The sequence below is a fragment of the Amblyomma americanum genome, chromosome 5 (genome assembly GCF_052857255.1).
Source record: "Amblyomma americanum isolate KBUSLIRL-KWMA chromosome 5, ASM5285725v1, whole genome shotgun sequence".
Lineage (NCBI taxonomy): Eukaryota > Metazoa > Arthropoda > Arachnida > Ixodida > Ixodidae > Amblyomma > Amblyomma americanum.
The window spans coordinates 144,617,367-144,642,577 of record NC_135501.1 but is presented as its reverse complement, the minus strand read 5'-3'; the positions used below and the strand labels follow the sequence as shown (position 1 = coordinate 144,642,577).

Here is a 25,211-nt window from a genome sequence, read left to right as displayed (position 1 = left end):
GTATGTGCCTGCGTATGGCAAGCGATACTTTGGCGCAGTACTCTGAATGTGTCCAAAACACATGCATGCATCACATAAATATGCGTGTGACACATCTTATTATAAAGGATATCCCATTTTAAAACATGCGCGTGCCGGCAGCATGCTATTATAGACGTGGCATAATGTGTTTTACCTTCCCCATCTATTTAAGACAAAACTTGTGTCCGAAAGTGTTTGCTCCGTTATTGTGGTGCATTATTTTTGGTTAAACCCTGTTTTGCCGGTTTCTGGCAATTAAAAATTTAGCCAACCCTTGACGAACTCGGCACTAAAGGGCAAGTCAGGGGTCTTATCGAAGACACTTTAACTAACGCAATACGCTCACAGCTGCAGCTTATGGCTGCTACGGGCGTCAAACTGGAAATGCCTCTAACACTTATATTCCATTCTTTACTAAATTGCATTCACCTGCATAGCAGCGGCGGAGTTTCTCCATAGTCGAAAAGTCGCCTTCTCGGGTAGGACCTTATCCGGCTGAGAAGTTCGCTTTAGTGAATAATTCTTATTAGAAAATTAAATATTCCATGTGTTTCTTGTAACTAGCGCATGCTGTTAATTGGGACAAAAAATAAACCGCGCCGAACTCAAATATCAGTGCATAGCAGAAAAAGAGAGAAAACACTTTCATAAAATAACAAAAAAAATGGATTTATATTGTCTTTGGCGACCTCTTAATACAAAAGCACAGCGCTTGGTGCAATTTCCCGAGCACTGCGGGCCAGCAGAGGCTAACAACCGGGCAGTGTAAGAGACAACCGGTAGCTCCACAAGGCTCTTGCGCAGTTCCCGATGGGCGGTTGGGGCCTGCTGACACATTTTCACACCATGTGGTAGAGTGTCGTTGTGCGTGTGCAAAAGCTTCGTGTTTGAGAGGCGTGAGTGGGCTAACGGGCATGCCGGTTTTCAGGCGAGGGGAAGGTTCCTATCTCTAGCTGGCGATACAATACATTACGCTCTCGGGTGGGCGGTGAGTTGTGGGGTACATGCGGCGGTTTATCACGACCCCCATGTAAATACTCTGAGTATGAGAAACGCACAATAAAAACCTGCCCTGTAATCTGGGCTGGACACCTAATTGTACCCGCGGCCACCTATATGCAAGAGCAGATGAAAAGCAATAAACCTTCGTCAGTAATTCCTGAATCCTACGTCATAGGGCGTTGCGTGATATCTCGGTTCTTGAGACATGAGAAAAAAAACCTTAAAAACCTCGATTATTATATTCATCGTGGTGACAAAGTGATGGCGACATTCGGCTGCTGATCCCGTGGCTTCGATCCAGACCGCGACGGCCGCGTTTCGATGGATGATAAACGCAAAAGGCGCTTGTGTTTGATATCAATGGACGTTAAAAATTCCCGGGTGGTCAACACTTATTCGGAGCCCTCCACTACGGCGTCCGTCATAGTTAGTGTGTCGCTTTTGGACATTAAGACCCATGCCATTTCAAACCGAACGATACCATACCGTACCGTACCCTATCCATAATATGTCATGCCATGCCATACCACAACATACCATGCCGTACCATGCCATACCATGCCATACCGTACCATACCATACCATACCATACCATACCATACCATACCATACCATACTTTTGGTATTATTACTTCTAAGTTCTTATTTGCCACCGTTGTGGCTGAGTGGTTATAGCGCTCGGCTGCTGACCTGATAGGCGCGGGTTGTATCCCGGCCGCGGCGGTCGAATTTCGATGGAGGCGAAATTTTAGAGGTCCGTGTACTGTGCGATGTCAGTGCACGTTATAAAGATCCGAGGTAGTCGAAATTTCCGGAGCCCTTCACTAAGGCATCCCTCATTGCCTGACTCGCTTTGGGACCATAAACCAAACTTCTGAATTATTCTTTTAGTGAAATTCATTTATATTTAATGGACCACATAGCGGTGCTTTTTATCGATGTTTTTAGCCGCTCCCACCTATCCAAGAATCTAGTTCAGGCATGGTGCACCCAAATGCAAGTGGAATATTGCAAGCGAGAACCTCCTTCTGTTTCTCATCGGCGCCCGAAAATATGCTACTCGCCGCTATTCCTGACATCTCTGTAAACTCACTCTTTCTTGAGGCACGAAGCGCGCTGCGCTATCCAGCGGCGATTTCGAAACCGGCGCGGCAGCTGAAAGCGGGCGCCAGCAGATGTGCCTGCATGTGTGTGTGTGTTGTGTGCGGGTTGAGGCAACAGATCTGTCTTCGCCTCACAGCGGGCGTCAGGCCTCAGCGTGTCTTCTAAGCGACACTCTACACCCTATCTCCCCTGAAGCACGAAGCAGACGCAGTCGGCCCAAAAACAACGCGCGTGTTTACGCATACACATGTATCGACAGCCCTTCTGTCCATCTATCCTTTTCTTTCGCGCTCTTTTTTTCTTGAGGCATCTCGCATACTAGCTGGCTTCTCAGGTCCCGCTGACGTGGTGCGTGACGTGCGCGGACGCAAAACAGGACGTCAGTACTTTCCGCTTTCTTTTTCTTCTGGTTGGTCAAGTAAGGTATCCAGAGTGCTTTTGAAAAGTGGCACTGTTTGCCATGCGTCACGCTTCTTTTCAGCCATCAGAGAGCGGCCTGGTTAAATGTATGTGCTTGTATTTGGAATGCGTATGTCGAGTTCAACAAAGAGGAGAGCGCCAGCTTTGTGTTCATCCATGTATTATATCATGTGTTCCTTCAGTTCACGTTTTTCAGATTATTTCCATTTCTTTGCGCTCCACAGCATCTAGCGTGGTCAAGGATAGCAGTGCGTCTTGAAGGCTGAACACACTCTAGAGACTTTCCCGGAAGGCCTCTAGGATGAGTTCTGCCTTTTAGCTCTCCTACTGGCAAGCTCTCCGCCCTCATCACCAAGTGCGTCGTAGGTCCTCCATTCCATATAATAGCAGACCGCAAAATATATTTGTCTCTTTTTTTGCCGGTGTTTGCTGGGCATCTACAGCCTTTGTCAGCAGCGAAGAGAGGAAGGGTTTCCTTCTAGCGCACGCTGCGTGCCTAGTTAAATCATAATCATAACATCATCAGCCTGACTACGCCCACTGCAGTGCAATGGCTTTTCCTATGTCTCTCCAATTAGCCATGTCCATTTCCAGCGGCGCCCACTGTATGCCCGCAAAGTTCCGAATCTCATCCACCCACCTGACTTTCGGCCGCCCCTGCTACGCTTGCCTTCTCTTAGAATCCACCCGCCGCGGTGGCTCAGTGGTTAGGGCGCTCGACTACTGATCCGGAGTTCCCGGGTTCGAACCCGACCGCGGCGGATGCGTTTTTATGGAGGAAAAACGCTGAGGCGCCCGTGTGCTGTGCGATGTCGGTGCACGTTAAAGATCCCTAGGTGGTCGAAATTATTGCCGGAGCCCTCCACTACGGCACCTCTTCTTCCTTTCTTCTTTCACTCCCTCCTTTATCCCTTCCCTTACGGCGCGGTTCAGGTGTCCAACGATATATGAGACAGATACTGTGCCATTTTCCTTTACCCAAAAAACAAATTATTATTTTTATTATTCTCTTGAAATCCACTCCGGTACCCTTGAGGGCCGGCGCTTATTTTGCATTCGATCACATGCCCTGCCCAACCCCATTTATTCCTGTTTATTTCGACTAGGATGTCTATAACCCTCGTTTGTTCCATCACCCACTCTGCCCGCTTCCGGTGTCTTAACGTTACGCCTATCATTTTTCTTTCCATAGCTCGCTGCGTTGTCCTTAAGTTGAGCTGAACCCTTTTCGTGAGCCTCCACGTTTCTGCCTTATAAGTGAGTACTGTAAGACACAGCTGTTGTATACTGTTCTCGTGATGTATATTGGTAAACTGTTATTCATTATCTGAGAGAACCAGCCATATGCGCTCCACTCCATTCTTATTCTTCTAGTTATTTCCCTCTCATGATCCGAGTCAGTGGTCACCACGTGCCTCAAGTAGACGTATTCTTGAACCACTTCCAGGCCCTCGCTACCAATTGTGAACTGTGCCAGACTGTAGAATTACTTTGGTTTTCTGCTTGTTTATTTTTAGACCCACCTTCTGCTCTGCCCGTCTAACTCATTGATAATTCTTTGCAATTCATCTTCTGAGTGACTCAGCAAGGCAATATCGTCAACGAATCGGTGATTGTTTAGCTTTTCGCCATTAATTCTTATCCTTAACTGTTCCCAATTCAGGCCACGGAATAGGTCCTGTAAACGGGCGGTGAATAGCATTGGCGAGATCGTGTTTCCCTGCCTGACGCCCTCCCTTATTGGAATTTTATTGCTGACTTTATGGAGGACTATGGTAGCTGTACAGTTGCTATAGATATCTTCCAGTATTTTCACATGAGGTTCTTGTACACCCCGATTCCGCAATCCCTGCATTACTGCCGAGGTTTCCGTGAGTTCAATGCTTTCTCGTGATCAATAAAACCTGTATACAGTTACTCGGGGCTCTAAACCTATCGACGGACAGAGCAATTCGATTTCCAGCCCTTCCGAAACGGAGGACCTTTACGAATGTGACAAGATACCACATACACGGCTTAGAATATAATTCCTTGGACTGTATGTATACCTTTGAGAGAGTGCACGTCCGTCAGGGCGTACTAGAGGCGCTGAGTAATTTATGCTCCCTTCACGTAGTATTCCACTCACGGCAAATATATTTCGGTTCTCATCTAGCAAAGAGGCTGCCAGGCAGGCGTGCACATTTTTTTGTTTCGTTCTTTCAGATACGGTTTATGCCGGCAGTGTGTCGTCGCAGACGCCCATTCGTTTCAGCCGCCTTGCTGTTTCCGATGCCCACAAGTCCATAACACGTGAACCATCCATCGATTTATCAGCCGTTCAACACGAGGCCCGTCGCGTCAACCCAATACGCGTCAGACACCGCACGGCAATCGCCTGACGGAACGGTGTCGTCACAATCCGCTGGTCCCGATCGCGTAGTGCTTTCATACCGTCGCCTGTAGAACACTGCGCGGAATTACATAAGCGGACCGGCCCATGCCGCGCAAACCGGATCAAAGTTAGAGCAAACAACCCCAGTAAGTGCTCGAAACAGCAGCAGCGCCGGACCATCTTGTACGTTGCATTCTTGCAGTGCATACGAATCCTGCCGTCGCTTGCTCAAGTTGTGCAAAGAAACCAACAAACAACGCGACACTGGCTTCCTTGTATGCACTCTTGCAAAACGAGCGCAGCCCTCCCCTCTTAGCGCCTGTGCAATCTGCAGTGCAGCACGTCACAGCGAAAACTGCGACTCCTCGCGCCTCCTGGAGAGCTTTTTTGTTCCGTGCAGTGCTGCAGAAGCTGCAGCTGTATAGTATGTCACCTAATCGATGGATGGCGTACGTCATGGCATGTACTGCACGCGTTCCCTTGCAAGTCGTGACGTATGTCAAACGACTCAGGTCGGTGGTGTCGCAAAACCTGCCGCCACCAGGGCTGCGCTTGTTGGAAGTGTCGCCCGTGTACGCGGCCGTTCGCCGCCAAATGATGGATCACCTTGCCACTTTTGCAGTGGGCGCGGCTCTCGCTTTCTAACGACACAGTGGTGGTTTGCTTTGCGTGCGAGAAGCCGTTATAAGTTCCCGGCAATGTGGCTGTGCTTCCTTTTTCTCGTTTGAAGAGGTCTATACCTGTACATTCGCTATTCCCTTCTAGAATTGGGGGTTTTTTGCCTTCACGTGTTTTTTTTTTTCGTCTTACACTGTTCGCGCAAATATTAGCCGCCTCCGATATGGGCGAAAATATTCCGGCATTTTATTTATCCGCTGCAAAAGAAGTGGTGTGTAAGAAGCCGTTTCCTCAAGTTTTCATTGTTTTTCCATGTTCCGTAGAGCTCCTCTGAAACATCAACTGAAACTGCCTCTTCATGAGTGTTTTACATCGTTCCTATTTAATTGGAATACAAGGACCGATGTCGGAATCTCTATTGTACCATTTTGTAATAGCGTTTAGCACTGATAGTTATGTTTGAAACTTTAAAACAACCTCCCCGATCACATCGCCTTCGTCTTATTTATCTCGTAACCGGCAACCGTCAATATAACGTACGATACAAGCTATAACCTACAGCGAGTAATAATTTTCAGTTAAGTTATCAATTACGAAGGCTCATTTACTTATCTAGTTGTGTTGTGAATAATCAAAGAACATATGAAGTGAGATAAACCCTTTGAGGACTAACTCGATTGCAATCACGCGAGCCAAATTAGCGAAGCGTACCGTGTCGAAACTGTTCTGCGAGGGCTCGTTTTCTTTTGTGAAATGCATAAAGCTTCTAAGCTCGAAGGCATCCAAAAACTAAAAATACACTAGTCTCTAACGATCAAAAAGATGAAAGGGAATGTTTTATTAGTTCCGCATTCATCGGTGCCTTCTGCCTTTTTTGCTGAAGCAACAAAATAATGATTTTGTGCAAGAACAGCACTCGCTTGTAAAGTTGCAAAAAGATACACCACGATCAAGCTTCCCACTGCGTAGAGGGCACTGTTTACTCCCCGTCTTTCTTTCTTTGTGTGGTCAGCAGTGGATCTTTAAGGGCGGACCTTCGAGCTTCCTTTATGTAATATTAAGCAAGAGAACGAGACGAGGCTGGTGTCGAGGTTTTGCATGCTTCACTGATTTTTTCTTCTTCCCGAAGATCCCTGGATGAGGTTCTTTTTTTTTTCAAGGATAAAGAACTATACTACCGTCGTAGCAACATATCTCTAGCAAAAACGGCCTGAACACAACCTTCCACTCTGAGGGAGGCGCAAGGACCATGCGGCTCTGGAAAGGGCTATATGCTTGGAGCTTAGAAAGAAAGCACCTTAAGATAGCAAAAAAATCCTAAATAGTACGGAAAGTAAATAAAAAGTACGAAGCAAATAACATCAGCGTTTAAATTTACTAGGAAAAGTGGCGCCAGCCAACTCCCCGATTCAAGAGCGATGCCACTGAAATCATTTATCCGTCCGACTAGACGTATAACGTGCACTGGGCCAGGTAGCGCATTCAATAATGAGGACTAGAGGGTCTGTAGCGGTCGCTGCTCCCCATTTGGCCCTGGTAAGAGATAAGAGAGTGGAAGAGCTCGTTTTTATAGCGCTTTACAAAGTCCACAGCCACACATCACAACACGAAGTTGGCCATTCACACACAGATCTTCGGCATTCTACTCCGCTGAAATTTCTCTCCTGGGGCCGTATTCTATAATCTGCTCATTTTCCGTTGCCCATTTCACGTCCTTTCAGCCATGTGTAAGTGGTCACTACCCGAGGCTTTCAAATGTCTGCGGCAAGCGACCCAGCCATTGGCTGGTTGGCGGCCGGACCTTTCTGATGGCTGCATATAGCAGCCAGTGGCAGCCAGCAGTCAGGTCCCGTCACCTGCTTTTGACAGAGCGCTGCAAAGCACCTCACCGCTGGCTACATACCGCATTCAATTACAGCCAAATGTAAGGTCCGGTCGCAACCATCCGATGGCCTAATTGTCTATTGCCACAGATGCTTGAGAGCCGCGAGTGTACTTGAGTGACCACGGACAGATGACCGAATGCATGCGAAATGGACAGCATATAGAATCAACACCTGCCCGCCCTCTTCTTCTCTTGCCCTACGCTTTCCAAGAACAACGAAGGGCACTACGTACATTGTTTGCTAACGGTGGGCTTGACAGAAAAACACGTTGAATGTCGGCCACGGTCACGGAGGTCGAGCAAAGCACTCGCTCGCCTTTTGACGGGACACAATCGCCTGCATGTGGAGTTCTGTGTTCCGTAAGCTGTCACGACGAGTGAAAAACAACTACAGTAGCGCCATGTGGCTGATGTAAAGCGGGTCGAAAAGTGTCGGCCTTTTTTGCAGAGCGAAAGCCGGGAAGTATCTTTTTTTTCATTTTTTAACTCCTCACTGCTTTGAGGTCCACTAAAAAACATTTAATCCATCACAGCGAATGCGATCCACGTGCGGGCGCACACGCACACGCACACGCACACGCACGACTCACCTTAAGAGAATCGAGGAGGGCAGAACGAGACAGTGAGTTGAGAAGTCAAGTCCAGAATATGAATCGGATAATGTATACCGGTTTCATGCCCTGCACTTTTGAAAATATATTTGTGGTAAAATTGAGCTTCGAAAAGTGTGTGACAAAGTCGTACATGAATTAATGTTTTTTTTTTTTCATAGCCACGTTTGGCAGTTTTGCTCGTCGGCCAAGGCTCTTGGCCTCCTGGACTGAAGACTCCAACCACCAACTCAAGACCTTTTCTTTTGTCATTACGCGTTTTTTCTCTTCCTCTTATTTGCCGACGTTGCCTGCAGCTCCTACGAGAATTTTTAACACTTACTCTCTGCATTCCCTGCGCACAGGGCCGAGAGACAATCGCTTTGCTGAGCACTGGGCCGTCTTGACCCCCGGCCGCTGTCATGGCCTGTAGTAGCAGTTTTTATCGGTTGTGAAAGCCTACCAGACCTGTTTTTTTTTCCTGAGGGCTTCGCGGCAGCGAGGGAGAAGAAGGTCAGTACCCGAAGTTAGGCCTACGGCTAGTGCATCAGGTGGGGTGGCATGGCGCCTATTGTGTAACGCGATGACAGAGCACAGCTGTAAGTTTCTGCGCTTGTCACTATTTACACCATTTCGTGGGACATCGAAGTTTGCAGCCGGAGTTTTTGCTATTCAGCGCATCCCACTGTATTTCTGTGGAGGTCGTAACTATTGCGTGCGCGCGCACGTATCACAGCACCGGTCATATTTACACTGCGTAGGATGATTAGTCCATCATTCACGACAATAAGCACGTTTTTGCAGTATCTCCTGTCGGTCTATTGCTTTAAAATGAAATGGGAAATACACCCATTGCATTCGGAAGTCTTCGCTGCTGGCTGCTGGTAGATGGCGCTAGGTGATGATGTCCGGCGGCTGCGCTTAGCGGTGCTGTGATTCACCAACTCGAAAACTCACTCACTATAGGTCGCTGTCTTGTTCAGTTGTGGGTCTTTTCGCCATACCTCGCTCAACTGTCCTGTTGCCCGTTCATTCAGTTTCGGCCCCGTCCTTTGATAAACTCCTGCAATTTCTCACCTTTAGCACCGCTCACTAAATCGGCCTCCCATTTACCCTACACACACTCCTGCGAGACCACTTCATCGGTGAAACGTATAGTGAAAGGTGAAACAAGCACTTCTTTTGTAAAGTTATTTATACTTTCGAAAGCAATATTAAGGGCTACGATGTGCCCTGTAATCTTGTAATGAAATGCTGTGGATGAGTATGGGGCTCCGATGCTCTTAACCAGCTCCGAAGTTTTAGATCGCGGACAGTCGCACATCGTCGCGTTCGACTAAATGCAGGATTCTTGGGCACCAGTTTTACCTTGAAAAGATTGCAAGGTACTGAATTTCCGGATATAGAAAAACGGCTGTCACAGGAGAGTCATACGTCACTTGATCTTTCCTCCATGAGAGCCCGGGTCGCAAGAAAATTTTATAAAAAAAACTAAGCAACGCCTCTCAACTAACGCGAAGATTTCTTTTATATCCGGATGCTCGTTGCAACTAACTGTGTGACCGAAAAAACTCTTTGCGGATCCGACCATTCCGGCATCAACACATCGCGCCCGTTAGTTTGAACGTCGGCACTCTTTACGCGGTCCTTATCCAAAAACCACAGCCCGTCGCACACTCTTCGCAAGTCCCGAGTGTGAATACACCTTTATTCGCTTCCCAGTCGCTTCCATTATTGGCAGCCAATTTTTGCTCTTCCATTCAAGCGTGGGGTAAACCAAAGGTCAGCCCGCACCCCACCCCTCTGGCCGCATTGCTTTGTCCTCTCTCTCACGAAAAGTGGCGTTCGATGAGCTCCCAGTCGAGGCGAAGATAACCGAAGCGACGGACCCAAAATAACCCCTCCATGTGGCGGGGGAGCTTCGCGTTTCCCTTTCTTAAGCAGGCATCTGGAATGGGCGAGGGGCCTTCGGATCAGACTTGGTCAGCGGCCTCGCCCGCTCAAGAATGAACTCAACTCTGGGAGGCGGTCTTCAAAAACTCGCACCCAGGAGGCATGCATGTGTGTCCCGCACGAGAAGACGAGAATGGACGGAAGAGGATGATGGAGAGATGGAGAGATCAGAATGGCATCAGACTGACGTTCGCTGGGGCAACGCCAGCCGATGTCTTGCCGCGTCCGTGGCGTCACAAAAGACGTCAGTGATTCGGTAACGGCGGCCCGCTTGTCTTGCACTGGAGGAGCTGAGCTTGTTTTCGAGCTTCGCTGGGCGTTCTCAGGGGCTCCTCTCCAGTGACAAGCTTGTCCGGACTAGCAGTAATGGATTTACAAGGGTCCTCTATTTGTGGCAGTGCCTGGCTTCCTTGGTAAACAAGGAATTAGGAAGGGGTGGAAACTTCGCGTTTGCATGGCGACGAGTCGGACTTGTTAAAGAGGTTTAGCATAGCGGAGGTATATCAGAGTAGACATATGCCGGATTACCGGGAGCTTCCTGCACACGCGCTGTGAGAAGGCTGAGGTCAAATGAGATCACTGCGCGTGCACAGCCACCGTCTGGTAATCCGATATACGTCTACGGTACTAATATATCTGGCTTGCTAAAACTCTCCATAGAGACTTTGTAAGAAAATAAAGCGCTAGCAGAAGCTGTCGTCAGACATGCATGTCGTTAAATGAATTGTAAGAGCATTGTGTTTAGCATTTAATTTCTGATGTCATGTGCGAGACAGAGGTCCTCGCGTGTAGAGCTTTTCGTCGGCCGAGGGAGATGTGGAGACACCTCCTGACTGGCCGGTTGCAAACCGATTCCTCTGCCGTTAGCATCGCTCTGGCACACGGCTCAAATAACAGCCTAGCGAGTAATATGGGGACGCCCACTGATCGCTTGCCGGAAGACAACCTTGTTCCTGTTGCGTAACTGTCGTAGCGCTTCACTTCAGAAGGCTCAACTAGCCGTGGCAGGGAGGTCAAGAAGCCTTGCTCATTTGTTTCCGTTAGGGGTTCTCAAATGTTATTGCCGCACGAAGACCCAAGACTTCCCAGCGCGGCGACTGTGCCTAGCAGAGGTGCCCAACCACTCCGAGCGTGTGCCATCATGCGCCTGCAGCGTATAATTTTAGAAAAAAGTAAACAAAAGCGACAAAATTGTAACAAGAAACGACCTTTGTCAATTTATTCGTACTTTATCTTTAACCTCAGCGTCCAGATTTCCTCTGGCTTTTTTGCGCTGTCCATTTCCACTCAGAATGACGGGCACGGTCAGAAACCACACAAAAGTGCTGACTCACACTAGTTCGTCGCCTATTTAGCTCTGCTAACTTTCGAATAAACGAACTTTATTTTACTGGTAATAGAAATTTTGTTCGCGTGTTCTCTTTCCTTTTTAAGAAAACACTCCAACCGACAACGCCGTTGACTATATCGATGGCTGCTCGATATCGATATCCAGCAGCCATGGATTGGGCGACACTGCAGAGCAGCTGTTCCTCAGCACCCTTGGCAACTGTTCACTGCAGCTTGACTTACTTATAAGGGAAGGAAGGCTGCAAAATGAGAGGCCTGCTGTACAACTTCCTCGTTGTCTAAAGTTACAGAAAACGGAGCTGTGAGGCAGCTTGCAATACTGATCAAAGACGAGCAATCCTCCATAACCGAAGATCAGGAAACCTTGAGAACCTGTAAAGCATTCTGTTCAGTGTAATTCGCTCGGAACTCAACTATACCTCATCACAAGCAACCATTGCATCCTAATTCCACTATTTACGAACCAGTGCTTCAAAAAAATGAAATTTGGGCAGTAAAGCAGCGCAAGAAATATTATGTTCGGCAGAGGCTGATAGTAGTAGCGCAGCCAAAAATAGTTTTCAGAGAGGGAGGGAGGAGGGGGAAGACCGTTGGGCCAAGGGAACAATTGCTTGTCTGGTCAGGGAGCCCGCGCACATATTTTCCAAAAAGCAGAAGGCGGAGGTGGGAAGGATGGAGTTTCTAGGCGCTCCAGCCCAAACTCCGCATTTTCGATACGCGTCCTTGGCATATAACAATAGCTCTCCGATGCGTGGGTCTGCCTTACAATCCAGTGTCGTTAAAATTGCGCAAAGCAATCACGCTACGCCCAATTCTTTCCGCCCAGAGACACGGATGGAGCGTGGCCCCTTCGGGCACCATCCGTTATCTCGAGCGTTTTTTTCCGAGCAATAAATGGCGCAGCGCTCAAACCGGGAAACAAAATTCCCAGCAGGAAAGGCGATTCGGGAGAAATGAGCATGTTCGCGATCGTTGCAGATTTTCTTTTTTTCCTCATCTTCCCTACCTCGATTCCTAAAAATTGCTGCGTAGCATATGTACGCCGAGATTCCCTCGTCGTCCGGTCGACGTGGCATCCAAGGGGCGTGCGTCATGGCTCTCTCCTTCGCTACCTCCCTTAGTCCCTCTTTCCCTTCAATGAGCCGACGATCGACGTGCGGCCCCGTTTCCTTACCTATACCGGAGCTTCCTCTGTTCATCGATTTCCCCTTTGGGGAGCGGCGGGGGCAGCCAGGAATGCGGCGAAGCCGTGCCACCGACGGAGCCGGTCATTCGGAATCGATCAGAGGAGACGCCGCCCGCTGCTGCTCCCCCAAGTTCTGGCGGCGTCTTTAGGGACTCACAAGCACATAAAACCCCGCGCCCTAACACACAGACCTTCGTGCCTTTATTTCCCCGGCAACTCCCACTTGGTCCTTTTATTTCCCGAACTTTACGAGGCCGCCGTCGACTGGAACAAGCACTTCCCTCCTGTACATACCGCACGTCGGCGGGCGTGGTCCTTCGTGGCGTGCCCGGAACGAAATGTACATACCGGGCACATCGATATCGGAAACGAGCGGGCGTTTCACGCTACACACTGAGTGGTGCAGTGTGTTTGTTAGCTACCAAGGGTACTTACGTTCCTTGCTGGCCGATTAGGATGCGCGCATCAGGGTCGAGAGAGCAATTTTATTCGTTGCGAACCCTCATCAAAGATACCCTCGATATGGTTGCGATTAACACCAGCAGTCGTTAGCGTAACGACGATCATATCGAACAGAGGAACTAGACGGGCCAGTTGGCAGGTATGGACGGTATCGAAGATACACGATTCTTCGATACTATCTATCGATACATTTTCTGTATCGGTATTAGGTATCGCTTGCAAAAAATAAAAGTATTCGAGTAACCGTATCGAAAATACGTTTTAAGCGTATGGTGTATTTTAAAGATACTCGATACTGAAACAGAGAAGTGGGGCGCAGATTTTGGGGACGTTGTGAGTCAGATTTTTGGCCGGTGGTGCTTGCTCAGGCGGTACCGCACTGAAAAAAAAGGAAGAATTAGGGGGAGACAAGGCCAGTTTCGTTGGCTTGGTCAGTCGTCTTTCTAGCTACGTTCGTTGTTTGGCAGACAGACGACATACATGTTGCGTTTATGCATACTGGTTGAAAGAAGGGACCAGAAGACAGGCTCACTGCTATAGCAGAAAAAACACCCCTTCACTGCTAATTAATATGTAGATGGTTGCCAACAAAAATTGAAAGCTTTCGCCTTCATGCTCAGGGCCTTATAGAACATTTGTCGCTTACTTTGTAAGCGCGCTAAACGGCACGCAATCTACAACACGCTGGCCGATGGGGTCATCAGCGTCACCAGCGGCAAATGCATCAGCTGACGCTTTCTTTTCAACACCGAAAAAATCTAGACATGCGCATTTTTTCGAAGGGAAGTGTTTTATGAACACAATTCTTTCGCTTACGTTAAGAGCTCCCCATATAATATTCATGCTTGTGACGCTGTAGTTTCCCGCTATTTATTGCCAAAAACTCACCCCATTGCTTTTCTTTGTCAGTCTTGACTCCTAGCGCATGACTAACTTGATCAGCGAGATTTTTCTGCGCATCGAAAACTTAGACTGTTTACACCGATAAGTTCATAACAGTATCTTGCAATGTTCCGCAGTTCCTTCACGATTAAGAGTGATGTTGGGGAAAGCTGGGCTTGGTTTGGAGGAGGAACGCTACATCATCATAGTTCTGAAGATGCGCTGGTGAAATTTGACTTTCTTAACTATAACACGAGTATCCTCTAGTCAGTACGTCTGTGCTTCACTCTTAGCCGTTGATGAAGCGCACCAACATGAGATACAAAACAGCAACGTGATTTATCCTTTTTATTCCTTTTTCTTAATTTCTAGCCTTGAACGAAGAGTGATCAACTTCAAAAGTCTCTAAAACATAGCGCTAGAGAAATCAGAGTTCGCCTTTCCCAAGCGCTCTGAGCTTGCACCTTTTAGCCTAGGGCAAGAGCAGAGATCACAGGGGAATATTGTAGTAACAAAAGATGAGCATTACACACAGTTTCACCCTTTTTTCCTAACTATAGTCAAGTGCTGCGAGACTGGTTGCATGAATAAAGTTAGTTTTAAAAAATTATTTTACTTAGCTACTTAAAAAAGTGATCGTTTCAACGTCACAGTGGCTTCATTCCAATGCTAAAGTATTCAAGAAACCAGATGCGCTGACAGTGGAACTTAATGAAACGCGTGCGGCCGGATTTGTTCAAACCCTTTCGTATACAGTGCGCTTTATCAAATGCAGTAAAATTCCAGAAACCACGCAGAAATGGCTGAACTTAACAAATCGTGTACTCTAGCTATATTATATTGGCGATTTCGGTAGTATATCGTAGTATCGACGATGCAGTATCGAACATCTCTATCGGAAATCAATTTTAGTTCGGTATCTTGTATCGGTATCGAAAACACAATTTTTGAGGGTATTGGGCATCGTTATCAAAGATGCTTTTTTCAGGTATCAGGCTCAGCCCTGCCAGTTGCAACATGACACACAAAATAAACAGCTTTCAAGGCACTACGTAGTATACTTCTTGCCCACTGTTCCATTATAGTGAGAGGGGGAAAGAGGACATCAAGACATGGGTAGTGCAAATAAACGAGATTATTAAAAAATGGCCTACTTTAAATCGCTTGCTCGCATCCGACCACCTCGTTCCTCATCGGTCTGAGAAATTAGGAATTTTCTTGGAAACCACAGTTCTGATAAAAATCATTTTCGTTTTGTTGCAGAACAATAGGCTAAAATTTTAACCGCTAGTTTCCACATGGACTTAAGACCTAGAGGGTTCTTCTCATTTGCGTGTGTTACAAAGAAAGTCCTAAAGTAATGCATAAAATTAGTTTCGTTTTGTACCACTTGTGCGTAATGTGCAATACATTGCGCTCTGCTAAATAGGTTCGTGTTACTGTAAAAAAAAAGTGTGTTACCTAATACCACCCACACATGTCAAAGGGGTAGAGCCAAGACATACATTATGTAATCAAAAGTATAAATAAGAATAACGACATTGAAGATGACTTTTGAAGATACCAGAGAATAGTGTGTAATAAAGAAACGAAACGAGCGGACACGCGAGGTAATGATACAGTGCAATGTTCCAATTGTGACTCAGTGGTGACAAAGTGAGTCAGGCACCCGGAGTCCGTTGAAAATTACGAACAATATGTGCAGCACGCCCACCTGCGCAAGCATGCGCTAAGATGACGCACGTAATGTGTTACATTAGTGTGTGTAATACAAGCTCACGTGTCCTCATAAGCACGGAAGCCGAATAAAGCGATCAAAGCATAATATCTATGCACAATCCAGTTACTTCTTCGGTAATTGCCTCATTCCCGTTGGTTGCGACAGAAAGCCGGATTTCGAGGGTTGCACGAACTGGAATCGTTGGAAAAAGCTCTTCGTCAAGCCATCTCTAAGAGCAGACTCAGTCATTTGTAGAACTTGGGTTCGCAGCGCATAGAAATGTTTCTCCTGTCTTATCTTTCATCGGGCGAAACACCCCATTGCGAAGTCTCAAAGTTTACATTTGTGTACTTTCAGAGCAAGAAATAAATTAAACACAAGTGAAAACCCTTCGCTTGGAAGCAAAAAAAAATTAAGGAGACAGATTGAACACGTTTTGATCGAGCTCTTTCGTAGCGAGTTACAAGATAATGAAACTCTCCGACTGAATTTTTAACGAAGTAATTTTCCGGAGTGTGTCAGCAACTGGAAATTACACTGAGTTTATTGGGTCCGCCAGCATTACTGTGTCACAAGCTCCTCACGCAACTGGTTCCAAGAGGGCGTGCAAATTGGAAGAACTGCAATCTGTTTCTTATTTATTCTTTCATCCTATTTATGTATCTTGACTGTGTATACATTCTTCTATAAATACCAAACAGGAACCGTTTGACTTCCCTCTATGCGTTGCACGGTTTGGGGTTTAAATGTCCTTTTTGCTTTTTCGCTTATTCAATCAGACTTGTTCAAAACAATATCGACAATCGTGTGAGATATACAAAATCGATCAATATGAGCAATATTTTGGTGCACACGGACAGACTTTCCACTGACGTGACGACATGTTACCAGCCGTAATGGCGAACACTATTGCAGTTGCTGCCCGTCACATCACATTCCAATAACATTATGAAAAACAACTTGCGTGCTAAATCCGAAGAAATCGAATGTTGCTAAGGACTTGATTCTACTTTTACCCACTCTGTTATCACGCTTGTCGAGCGCCAAGAAGCTCCATATATGTGGACGTTGTTTCAATTTGTCTTAGTCGTAACGCCCTCTCCAACACAACAAAAGTAACTCATCTAACCCAACGGTGAACAGATATTTCACCTACAAAACTTGCAAGCTTCGCAAACGTTCTCCACATGCCGGCATAAGTACTGCAATCATCTTGAATCACGGGAAGATTTTATGAAATATAATCATCTTATTCATAACTCTCCACCAACTCTCCCCCAGCACCTGCTGCGTTCTGTTCTCCTTGAATCCAATCTGTTGCCCTGAGAGAGAATCATTTATCGGCTTGCTGAACTACATACCCGGCCAATGCCCGTATCTCCTTGATTTCAGTTAGGATAACATTAACCAGTGGTTGTTCCTTAATCCACGCTTCTGTCTGTTTCTTAGCGTTACTTAATTTTCTTCCTTGCACCACATCGCACCGCCCTCCATTTTGTTTCAACCCTTTTCGTAAGCCTCCAGGTTTCAGGCCAGCAGGTTAATAAAGGCAAGGCACAAACGCTTTATACTTGTCTTTGAAACGCAATCAGAACATTGCTTTTCATAACGTAACACTACTTGACAAAGGGACTAATGGACTCTAATCTAATCTTAGTTAACCGTAGCGTACTGCAAACGGAGGCTTCAGGGGCTGCTGAAGCAAAATGTTAACGCAGAATCGGAATGAAACATCGCGTATGAAACTGACCGCAATTTCTGACTCATGGCTGTACCGCTATCTGTATACATTGTCTTTTGAAACTCAACAGTGAGCCGCGCCAGTGCCTGGTCCTAACTTCACGTGGTGTGTGATATGACGTACGGCACCCGTTGTCTTGCGAAAGTTTCAAGGGAGATGCGGGGCTATGATGTGAAGGTTCGAATCCCTTGGCTTATATTGGCTCTGTATGCATTTCCGCAGCATTTTCATTATCAGAAAGTGTCAAATGAAGTTTTTAATTCTTGAATGGAAAGTGAGTTCACCTGTTGGGCGAAAGCTATCGTTAAAGTACCCATGATTTACACAATATATCTGATGAATGAGCGCAGAAATTTCCCTTGTATTCGACCGTGGAAAGAATGGACTGAGAATGTGAGCTAATTCAATCTGCTTTTTCTTTTTTATCGGAGTTATAGTTTTTTTTAGATGAGAAATTTAAGTGCAAAAACAAGAACTACGAAATGGACACTGAAATTCTCAACAGGTTTTAAATTTTTTTACTCAGTAAAGCTCAAAAATTTGCAATACAAATTATTTTCCTTTCAGTGTTGCCTTGAGAAGCTTGAAACTTTGACATGGCCAAAATTTGCTTTTAGGCACGTTTCTCTATATTAGACGTTAAACCTAATTTCATATAGGTTTTTGATACGAAATATGTAGTAGGTACGGAGCAGCGCTTTGGAGGTGAGGTTATTTTATTAATTGATTTCTTTAACACACCTACTGTAACATGTTCTAAAATGTACTGTCCCGTAGTATGTAGCTTTTACTGTGCGCCTGCAGGTGACCATATTGCTTTTGCGCAGTCATGGTGCAAAAGTTTGCAAAATGTCGTCGCGCTTGAAAAAACTTACAGTTCTTCATGTATTGGGACTTTTAAGTGAATTTATTTGGCTAACCTTATCGACATATTATTCTTCGCGAATCAGCATGTCGTAAGAAAAAAAACTTTTCCTAGGCTTTATACAGACATAAGTTTCGTGAAATTGACCGGAGAACTCAATGGTACTGTTGTGTTTTTAAAGCTAACATTCCAATCCTGGGTAATTGCTCTCGTATGATTAATGTCGCCGACGCGTCGCTGGCCTTTTACAAGCACATTACAAAAGTCATGAGATTCTGTTGCCGCTGCTCACGGCAGGTTTTCGTCTTGAGAAGAAACGTTAAAAGCTTCCAAACTTATTTTGAATTTGTCTTGTTTATCGCAGAAATCACGACGCCGATTCCGTGAACTGCTCCCCGCAACGACAGCAGACCGAGGGTCTCACCACACGGTAAGTTGATTTGCGATGGTATTGGTGTTGGCACCCCTATCAAACATTTTACCCGTTGCACGCGGCCTCGCGGAGTCTCCCAAGGTTTTTGGGGGGTTTTATTGGACGACCCGTGTTGGCTGTGTAAGGAGAATGAAACTCAGTAATGTGACGTAACAAAGCGTTTCTCTGACCACGGGTGGAGTACATCAATACGCATCTACTGCGACTATGCACTATTCTTCTATCACCGAAAGGAGGGTGAACAAATAACATATTTGCTCAATTAAAAAAAACTGCTACGTAGGAGCTGCGACAGTGCTTTAGGATAGTGCTGGGAGATTTTGGGCTTTCGTCAGAGCCTAGTATGTCCAGAAGGACCACCACACCGCTTTTGCATTAGCAGCGTTGTGTTTTATTAACAGAGTATTACTTCATTGTTTTTATTTTTATTTTATTACTTTTTTTATTATTTTTATATTTTACACTAGCTTAAAAGTACTTGTGCGGCGATTCTGTACTTGAGGCCTCCCGCACAATGTTTTGTCTTCAAGTTGTCCCTATGCATAGCGCTGCTAGCTCTCTGTCGAGCCTTTAAGCGTCCAGAAAATATTCACGTCTTCAGTTTTGTACCGTAATTTCCTTGGGTCTTCTTCAACGTCAAGATCATGCAGAAGATAGCCAGTGTCAGTGGTCCTCCCAAATGCTTCAGTCATCCAACGACTGTTTCGAACGGCACCGGTAAGACGCAAATTGAGTTTACTGCAGTTATGAATGGAAGATATTTTCTTGACAGTTATTAGGCGGTACTGAAGAGTGAGAACCTGTCAGCTCCGAATCCATGACGAGGGCATCTGGTGTTAGTAACCTACCGAACTGTTTGTATCATCGAACGACTATTTCGAAGGGCACCGGTAAGATGGCATTTCAGACAAGAGGGCTTCGGAAGAGTACGCAGTTTTCAGAGGGTTATTACGTTTCCACTGCAGAGTGGGAAACTGCTCCACTCAGCCTTTAAATGGCCTTAGTCTTGCATTCCCAAGCAAAGCAATCTGCACACGCTAACCCCAAGATTCGATGACGAAGAGGGTCAGTGGGCTGAACTAACCCCTCCTTTCCAAATCACCATTTGGTTCTTTGTTCTTTTTTTATTTGTAATTGTCCGGCTAGTGCTCGCAGGAGTTCAATCCCAAAGAACTCGGGAGCGCGCAACAACCCAGACACGTGTCGATGTCTTTTTCCTCCGGTGTTAATGGGTGCGTACACATGGGTAAAACCAAGCCTACGCTCACACTGCCCTTGTTTGGTGATACGGTGAGCACGTGTCTGGAAAGGTCGCAGCCTTATCAGGACAAGTGCATGAGATCAGATTGTCCGAAGAGGCGGAGGCAGCCGCTCTTTTCTCCCTTTTCTTTTTTTTTTTTGTTGCACTCACGTTTTATCCATTTCCCGTTTCCTTGTCTTTATACTGTGCCACGCGACAAGGCGTTGAGTGCAGTTCTTGTTGAAGGTATCCAGGTCGCACAGGTTCTTTACAGTCGTGCAGTGTAGCACTCAAGGCACGCTTACAGCTGTAAAGCTTTGCGGGGTAAAGATAACCGTTACCTTCACCCATCAAGACCTACTCATAAGAGATGTGTTTAGTATTGCACTTAAGGATCGAGAACAACCCATTTTACCTGGGAACTTTTGACAAAGGGTGGATTGACGGGTGCGCATGAAACCAAGGTAAATATGCGGCTACGTATTATTTGTGATGAAATTCTCCAGAATCAGCTAAAGATTATTTTGGCACATGCTGGCACGTTTGTCATTGGTCGCATGTTTTCAATATATCCCAAATCGCAGTACGCATTTTAACTCTACAAGTGCTGTCACAAGCCACCAACTGACAGTAGGTCTACCAGCTTCAAATACGGCTCACGAGTCATAGAGACTTTTGCCCGCAATTGTGAGTGTACACATGTGTGTGGTTCAGTAGGTTTCTCTGGCTTCGGTGATAGCAGTGGTGGTCTCGTGGGTCGATGGCAAAACTAATTCCTTGATTACAGAGCCACTCATGATTTCGCCGTCAGTACCCTCGGCCCAGGGTAGCTGTGTAATAAGACTGCTAATGGGGTGTAATAGAACTTTGGTTAGGAGGGCATATCAAGCATGCAGGCTTAAAAGATGGGCATGTACTGTGCCTTGATGGTTTAACGGACCGACAGGAGCTAGACGCTAAATTCTTAATCAGTAAAGGTGTAGCTGACAACAGAAGGAAATTATTCAGCATTAACGAGAGGACGGCATTTTTTTGTTGGTACGCCTAATTAAAGGCACAAATTGGAAGTATTACGCGCCAATGCACCTGCATTAAATCATGATGATGATTAGCAGAAAGGATCGATGAAGAAATGTAATCACTGATGAGTGGAGTCAAAACGCACACCGAATTGATGGGCGACTTCAATGCCCAGGTAGGCAAGAATGATGGATGCGACCAGGGAATAGGAGACCGTGACATAGGTAGACTATACGTTAGGTTCTAAGAATAACCGAACCGAGTTAGCATTAGAATTCGCAGAACGAACTATAGTAAAACCCCGCTAATTCCAATTTCGCGGGACCGAAGAAAACATCGAAATTAACAGAATCGCGAATTACATGGGAAACCAAAAAAAAAACAGCACCAAAAAAAAATCTAGCATGATGACGATGATGACCTTTGACAGTTCCCTACCCTCCAGCCTGCTTTTTTTTCCTAGACCTTATTACATACTTTCTTACTGTACCCACTTGTTCTTGAAGGGTTCAAAGCACTTCGGAGAAAAGTGCACTTTAGTTTAGATGTTGTCGAAGTTAAGCAGCGTGGAGAGGCCCGGTTGACGGCGCCTATGTCAAGCCAGGGACGTCCGAAAAAAAGTGATAAAGGCGCGAGTTCGAAAGGAAGAGGTTCAGAAAAAAATTTGCAGAGAAAGAGCTAATATGTTAAAACAAAGCCCACCAAGACGTCTTAAGGTGCAACAACGCTCTAGATTTTAAGGCGGCATAAGGCTCTTCAACCTATATTTCATGAGGCTATTTTATCTTCTAGGAACTTTTTGAATTCAGAAGCAGACACGCCGTAGTTTTGTTCCAGAAAGTACAAAACAAAAATTAGGAAAATGGAAAATTGTGCATTTTCCGATCAAGTTGGCCAAGATAGAGGCTTGATCGTGAGAAGAAACAGCAGAACCAACTAAATGCGCTAGCTACATATAGGCAGAGTAGTTAAGGTACAGCCCCCGTCAAAAGTTTACAGCCGAAGGAGTTTGCTTGCAAGCTATTTAGCGAGGCCCCCTAGCATATCTAGTAGTCCAAAGCTAGGGAGGATTGACGACACGATGCAATTCCTCTTTCGAGAGGTTACGGTAGATGATGGTACATAACAAGGCATGCCGCAGGCCTCACAAGCAAACCTCTTGAGCCGTATACTTTTGACGGGGTTGTACCTATAGCCACCGCTTAGGGTTGCAACAACATTCCTTCTGTTGGGCGTCATTGAAGAGCACAGGTTTGCGAGAATGTTATAGCCGATTCTTCCACCTTCAAATCGTAGTTTCAAGGAATGCAGTCACTGTCACTGCCCTAGGAAGGTCGTGCACTCTACCCTCTCAAGAGTTAAGCAGCCGCTCATCTACTGCACGCCCGTCAGTTCCTGAGTCAGCCAACACCATCGACAAACTGCCCTAAATCTCTAAATGAAACAAGAATTTCATGCATCTGAACACCTTTCTGCTCCATTTTCTTAATGACAGCCCATACTTGTAGCGCCGTGATCGCGCTCTGGCGGTCCAGGTTGGCTGTCTTGTCGCCTCCCTTTCGGAATAGCGCCGAGAGCATTTTACACATCTTGGCGCGCGGATGTTCTGGATCTGAGCTGGTTGGGTCATATTGCGAAAAAACAGCTGCCAACGAGAAGCCGTACACGTGTTGTGAGGTGGGTGTTGTGTACAAGCTCCCCGTGTCATGTGGAAAAGTATATTACACGTGTCGGTAGGTACTTCAATGAACGCGTAATGGAGCACGCAAGATTCGACAACACCGTACCGGGGATATATTTGCTTCATCACAGCAAGCACTGCGAGCCCACCAGATGTGTCTGGCTGCTGCGCGAGTCTCTTCATGTATGTATCAGCAGCAGTAACACAAACAGGAAGATGCAGATAGGAGAGATATTCTTCCTATTTGTGTTCGTGTTGCGCATACATATTGTTACGTGGTGGCAAGCCAAGGAAGGCACGACATGGTGACAGAATGAAGATGTAATTTAATGGCTGAGGGCCTAGCGCGAGCACTCCGTCCCGCGCCACTGCCCTCTTCTTCGTCTTCATAACATGACCCCGGTCCTCCGAGCGATCGTCCCGATCGATTGCTTGAATTACGAATGGTGGGGTGACGATGAGGATGATCAGGAAGGATAGAAGAAGATGAAAGGCTTGCCACAAAGATGAAGGAGATTGTCTGGTGGACGGTTGCCTCCGGAGCTTCGGGTCCAGCGGTCGGTCACCCACAGCCGAAGGTCAAGGGTTGAGGGATCGCCGCACAGCCTGGGCGGGGGTGCCGTCTTGGTTCGGGTCGTAGTCGGGCCATCGTACGTCAGGTACTGGTCGCCGTGTCTTGTGTTCGGGGCTGGAGACGGGGCGGGGAAAAGCGGCTGGTCGGTTCTGGTCAGTTCGAGCTGGGGTTGGGCCGGCCGGCGGAGCCCAGGTCCCCTCGGTCGACGACGAAGGCGAGCAGAAGGCGGCGATGCTCCGGGGACTAGGATGACGATGAGTACCCCGCACCTCCACCAAATGTTACGTGGTGGCAAGCCAAGGAAGGCACGACATGATGACAGAATGAAGATATGATTTAATGGCTGAGGGCCTAGCGCGAGCACTCCGTCCCGCGCCACTGCCCTCTTCTTCTTCATAACATGACCCCGGTCCTCCGAGCGATCGTCCCGATCGATTGCTTGAATTACGAATGGTGGGGTGACGATGAGGATGATCAGGAAGGATAGAAGAAGATGAAAAGCTTGCCACAAAGATGAAGGAGATTGTCTGGTGGACGGTTGCCTCCGGAGCTTCGGGTCCAGCGGTCGGTCACCCACAGCCGAAGGTCAAGGGTTGAGGGATCGCCGCAGAGCCTGGGTGGGGGTGCCGTCTTGGTTCGGGTCGTAGTCGGGTCATCGTACGTCAGGTACTGGTCGCCGTGTCTTGTGTTCGGGGCTGGGGACGGGGCGGGGGGAAAGCGGCTTGTCGGTTCTGCTCAGTTCGAGCTGGGGTTGGGCCGGGCGGCGGAGCCCAGGTCCCCTCGGTCGACGACGAAGGCGAGCAGAAGGCGGCGATGCTCCGGGGACTAGGATGACGATGAGTACCCCGCACCTCCACCAAATGTTACGTGGTGGCAAGCCAAGGAAGGCACGACATGATGACAGAATGAAGATATGATTTAATGGCTGAGGGCCTAGCGCGAGCACTCCGTCCCGCGCCACTGCCCTCTTCTTCGTCTTCATAACAATATTGATCGCAACCAATTAGCCCGGCAGATGCTGTTATGCTGTTATTTGAGTCTACCTCCATGGTCAAAAAGGATGAGCGGTTAACACGTGAAGTGCCTGAAGTTTTTGCGATCAACGACAACAGAGAATCCTGCATCAATACCTCATCCGTATCCCTCACCGACAAAGAAAAAAAGATACCTTGGACAGTCCTATAACATTTAACGCTCCATTTTACATCTGTGGACGGTTCGTATTGCGCCCCGGCCTATTTAAAAGAGACTTGTAATTCGGTTGTGGTTGTTTCTTTACTGATTGAGAGGAGGCCCCTTTTCAGTTTTATGCTCTGGGGCCTGCTTCTGTATTATATATTTGTCTATTGTAACCCATGTGTTGAATAGAAACATGATTCTGATTCTGGCATCACGCCCTATTCAATGTGCATACGCTCAATTCGCCCCCCTCCCCCTCCCCTTCACCGTCATCGCATAGCAAGTCACTTTGGGAAAGACACGAAAAGAAGACGCTCTCTCTCTTCAAGGACCAGAATCTTTGCGCATGCGCGGGCCGTAACAGCTGACGTTGCAAAACGAGTAAAAGCTACAAGCATAAAAGCAATGGCCTTGAGGTTCATAAGCAGATATTATTCATTCTGATACAAAGTCCTCTTTTTTTTCGTAGGCGCATTGTCGAATTGTAAGTTGAAGACCTCGCCTCAGTCGCTGCCTGTATGCTTCCTATGGTAATCAGCCTTCTTCAATTTGCGCCAAGCAGGCGTGCAGCCACTCATTTATCAAACTCTCTACTCAGAAGGAGGTCAGGGATCAGGAATAAAAATACGAATATTATTCTTATAGACGCGCTGGCGCTGCCACTCAAAAATTTCGAGTGTCCGCACGCCTGTACCTTGGTTACATAGAGTAGGATCGGCCTATTCATTTCATTTCGCGCAACGCCGTTACGTTAGCAGTCGCTTAACTGCGGGAACCTGCGAGTGATATAGATTACCTGTAAGAAACGTTTCAGTCTTTTCCCTGAAACATTGACACTGAGCACTTCATCTTGCTCAAACCCCCATGCTATTGCTAACTCCTATGCCACACAGGACGAGTGATAAGAGCTG

At 46.8% G+C, this 25,211-nt stretch overlaps 1 protein-coding gene across 1 annotated transcript in view; it reads left to right on the top strand.

Annotated features, from left to right (window-relative positions):
* Positions 1-25,211, top strand: part of LOC144134248 (uncharacterized) — a 587,847-nt gene that overhangs the window by 383,801 nt on the left and 178,835 nt on the right. Inside the window, exon 6 of the mRNA XM_077667207.1 lies at positions 18,538-18,603. Coding sequence (XP_077523333.1) covers positions 18,538-18,603 — 66 coding nt within the window. The remainder of the gene's footprint in view (positions 1-18,537; positions 18,604-25,211) is intronic.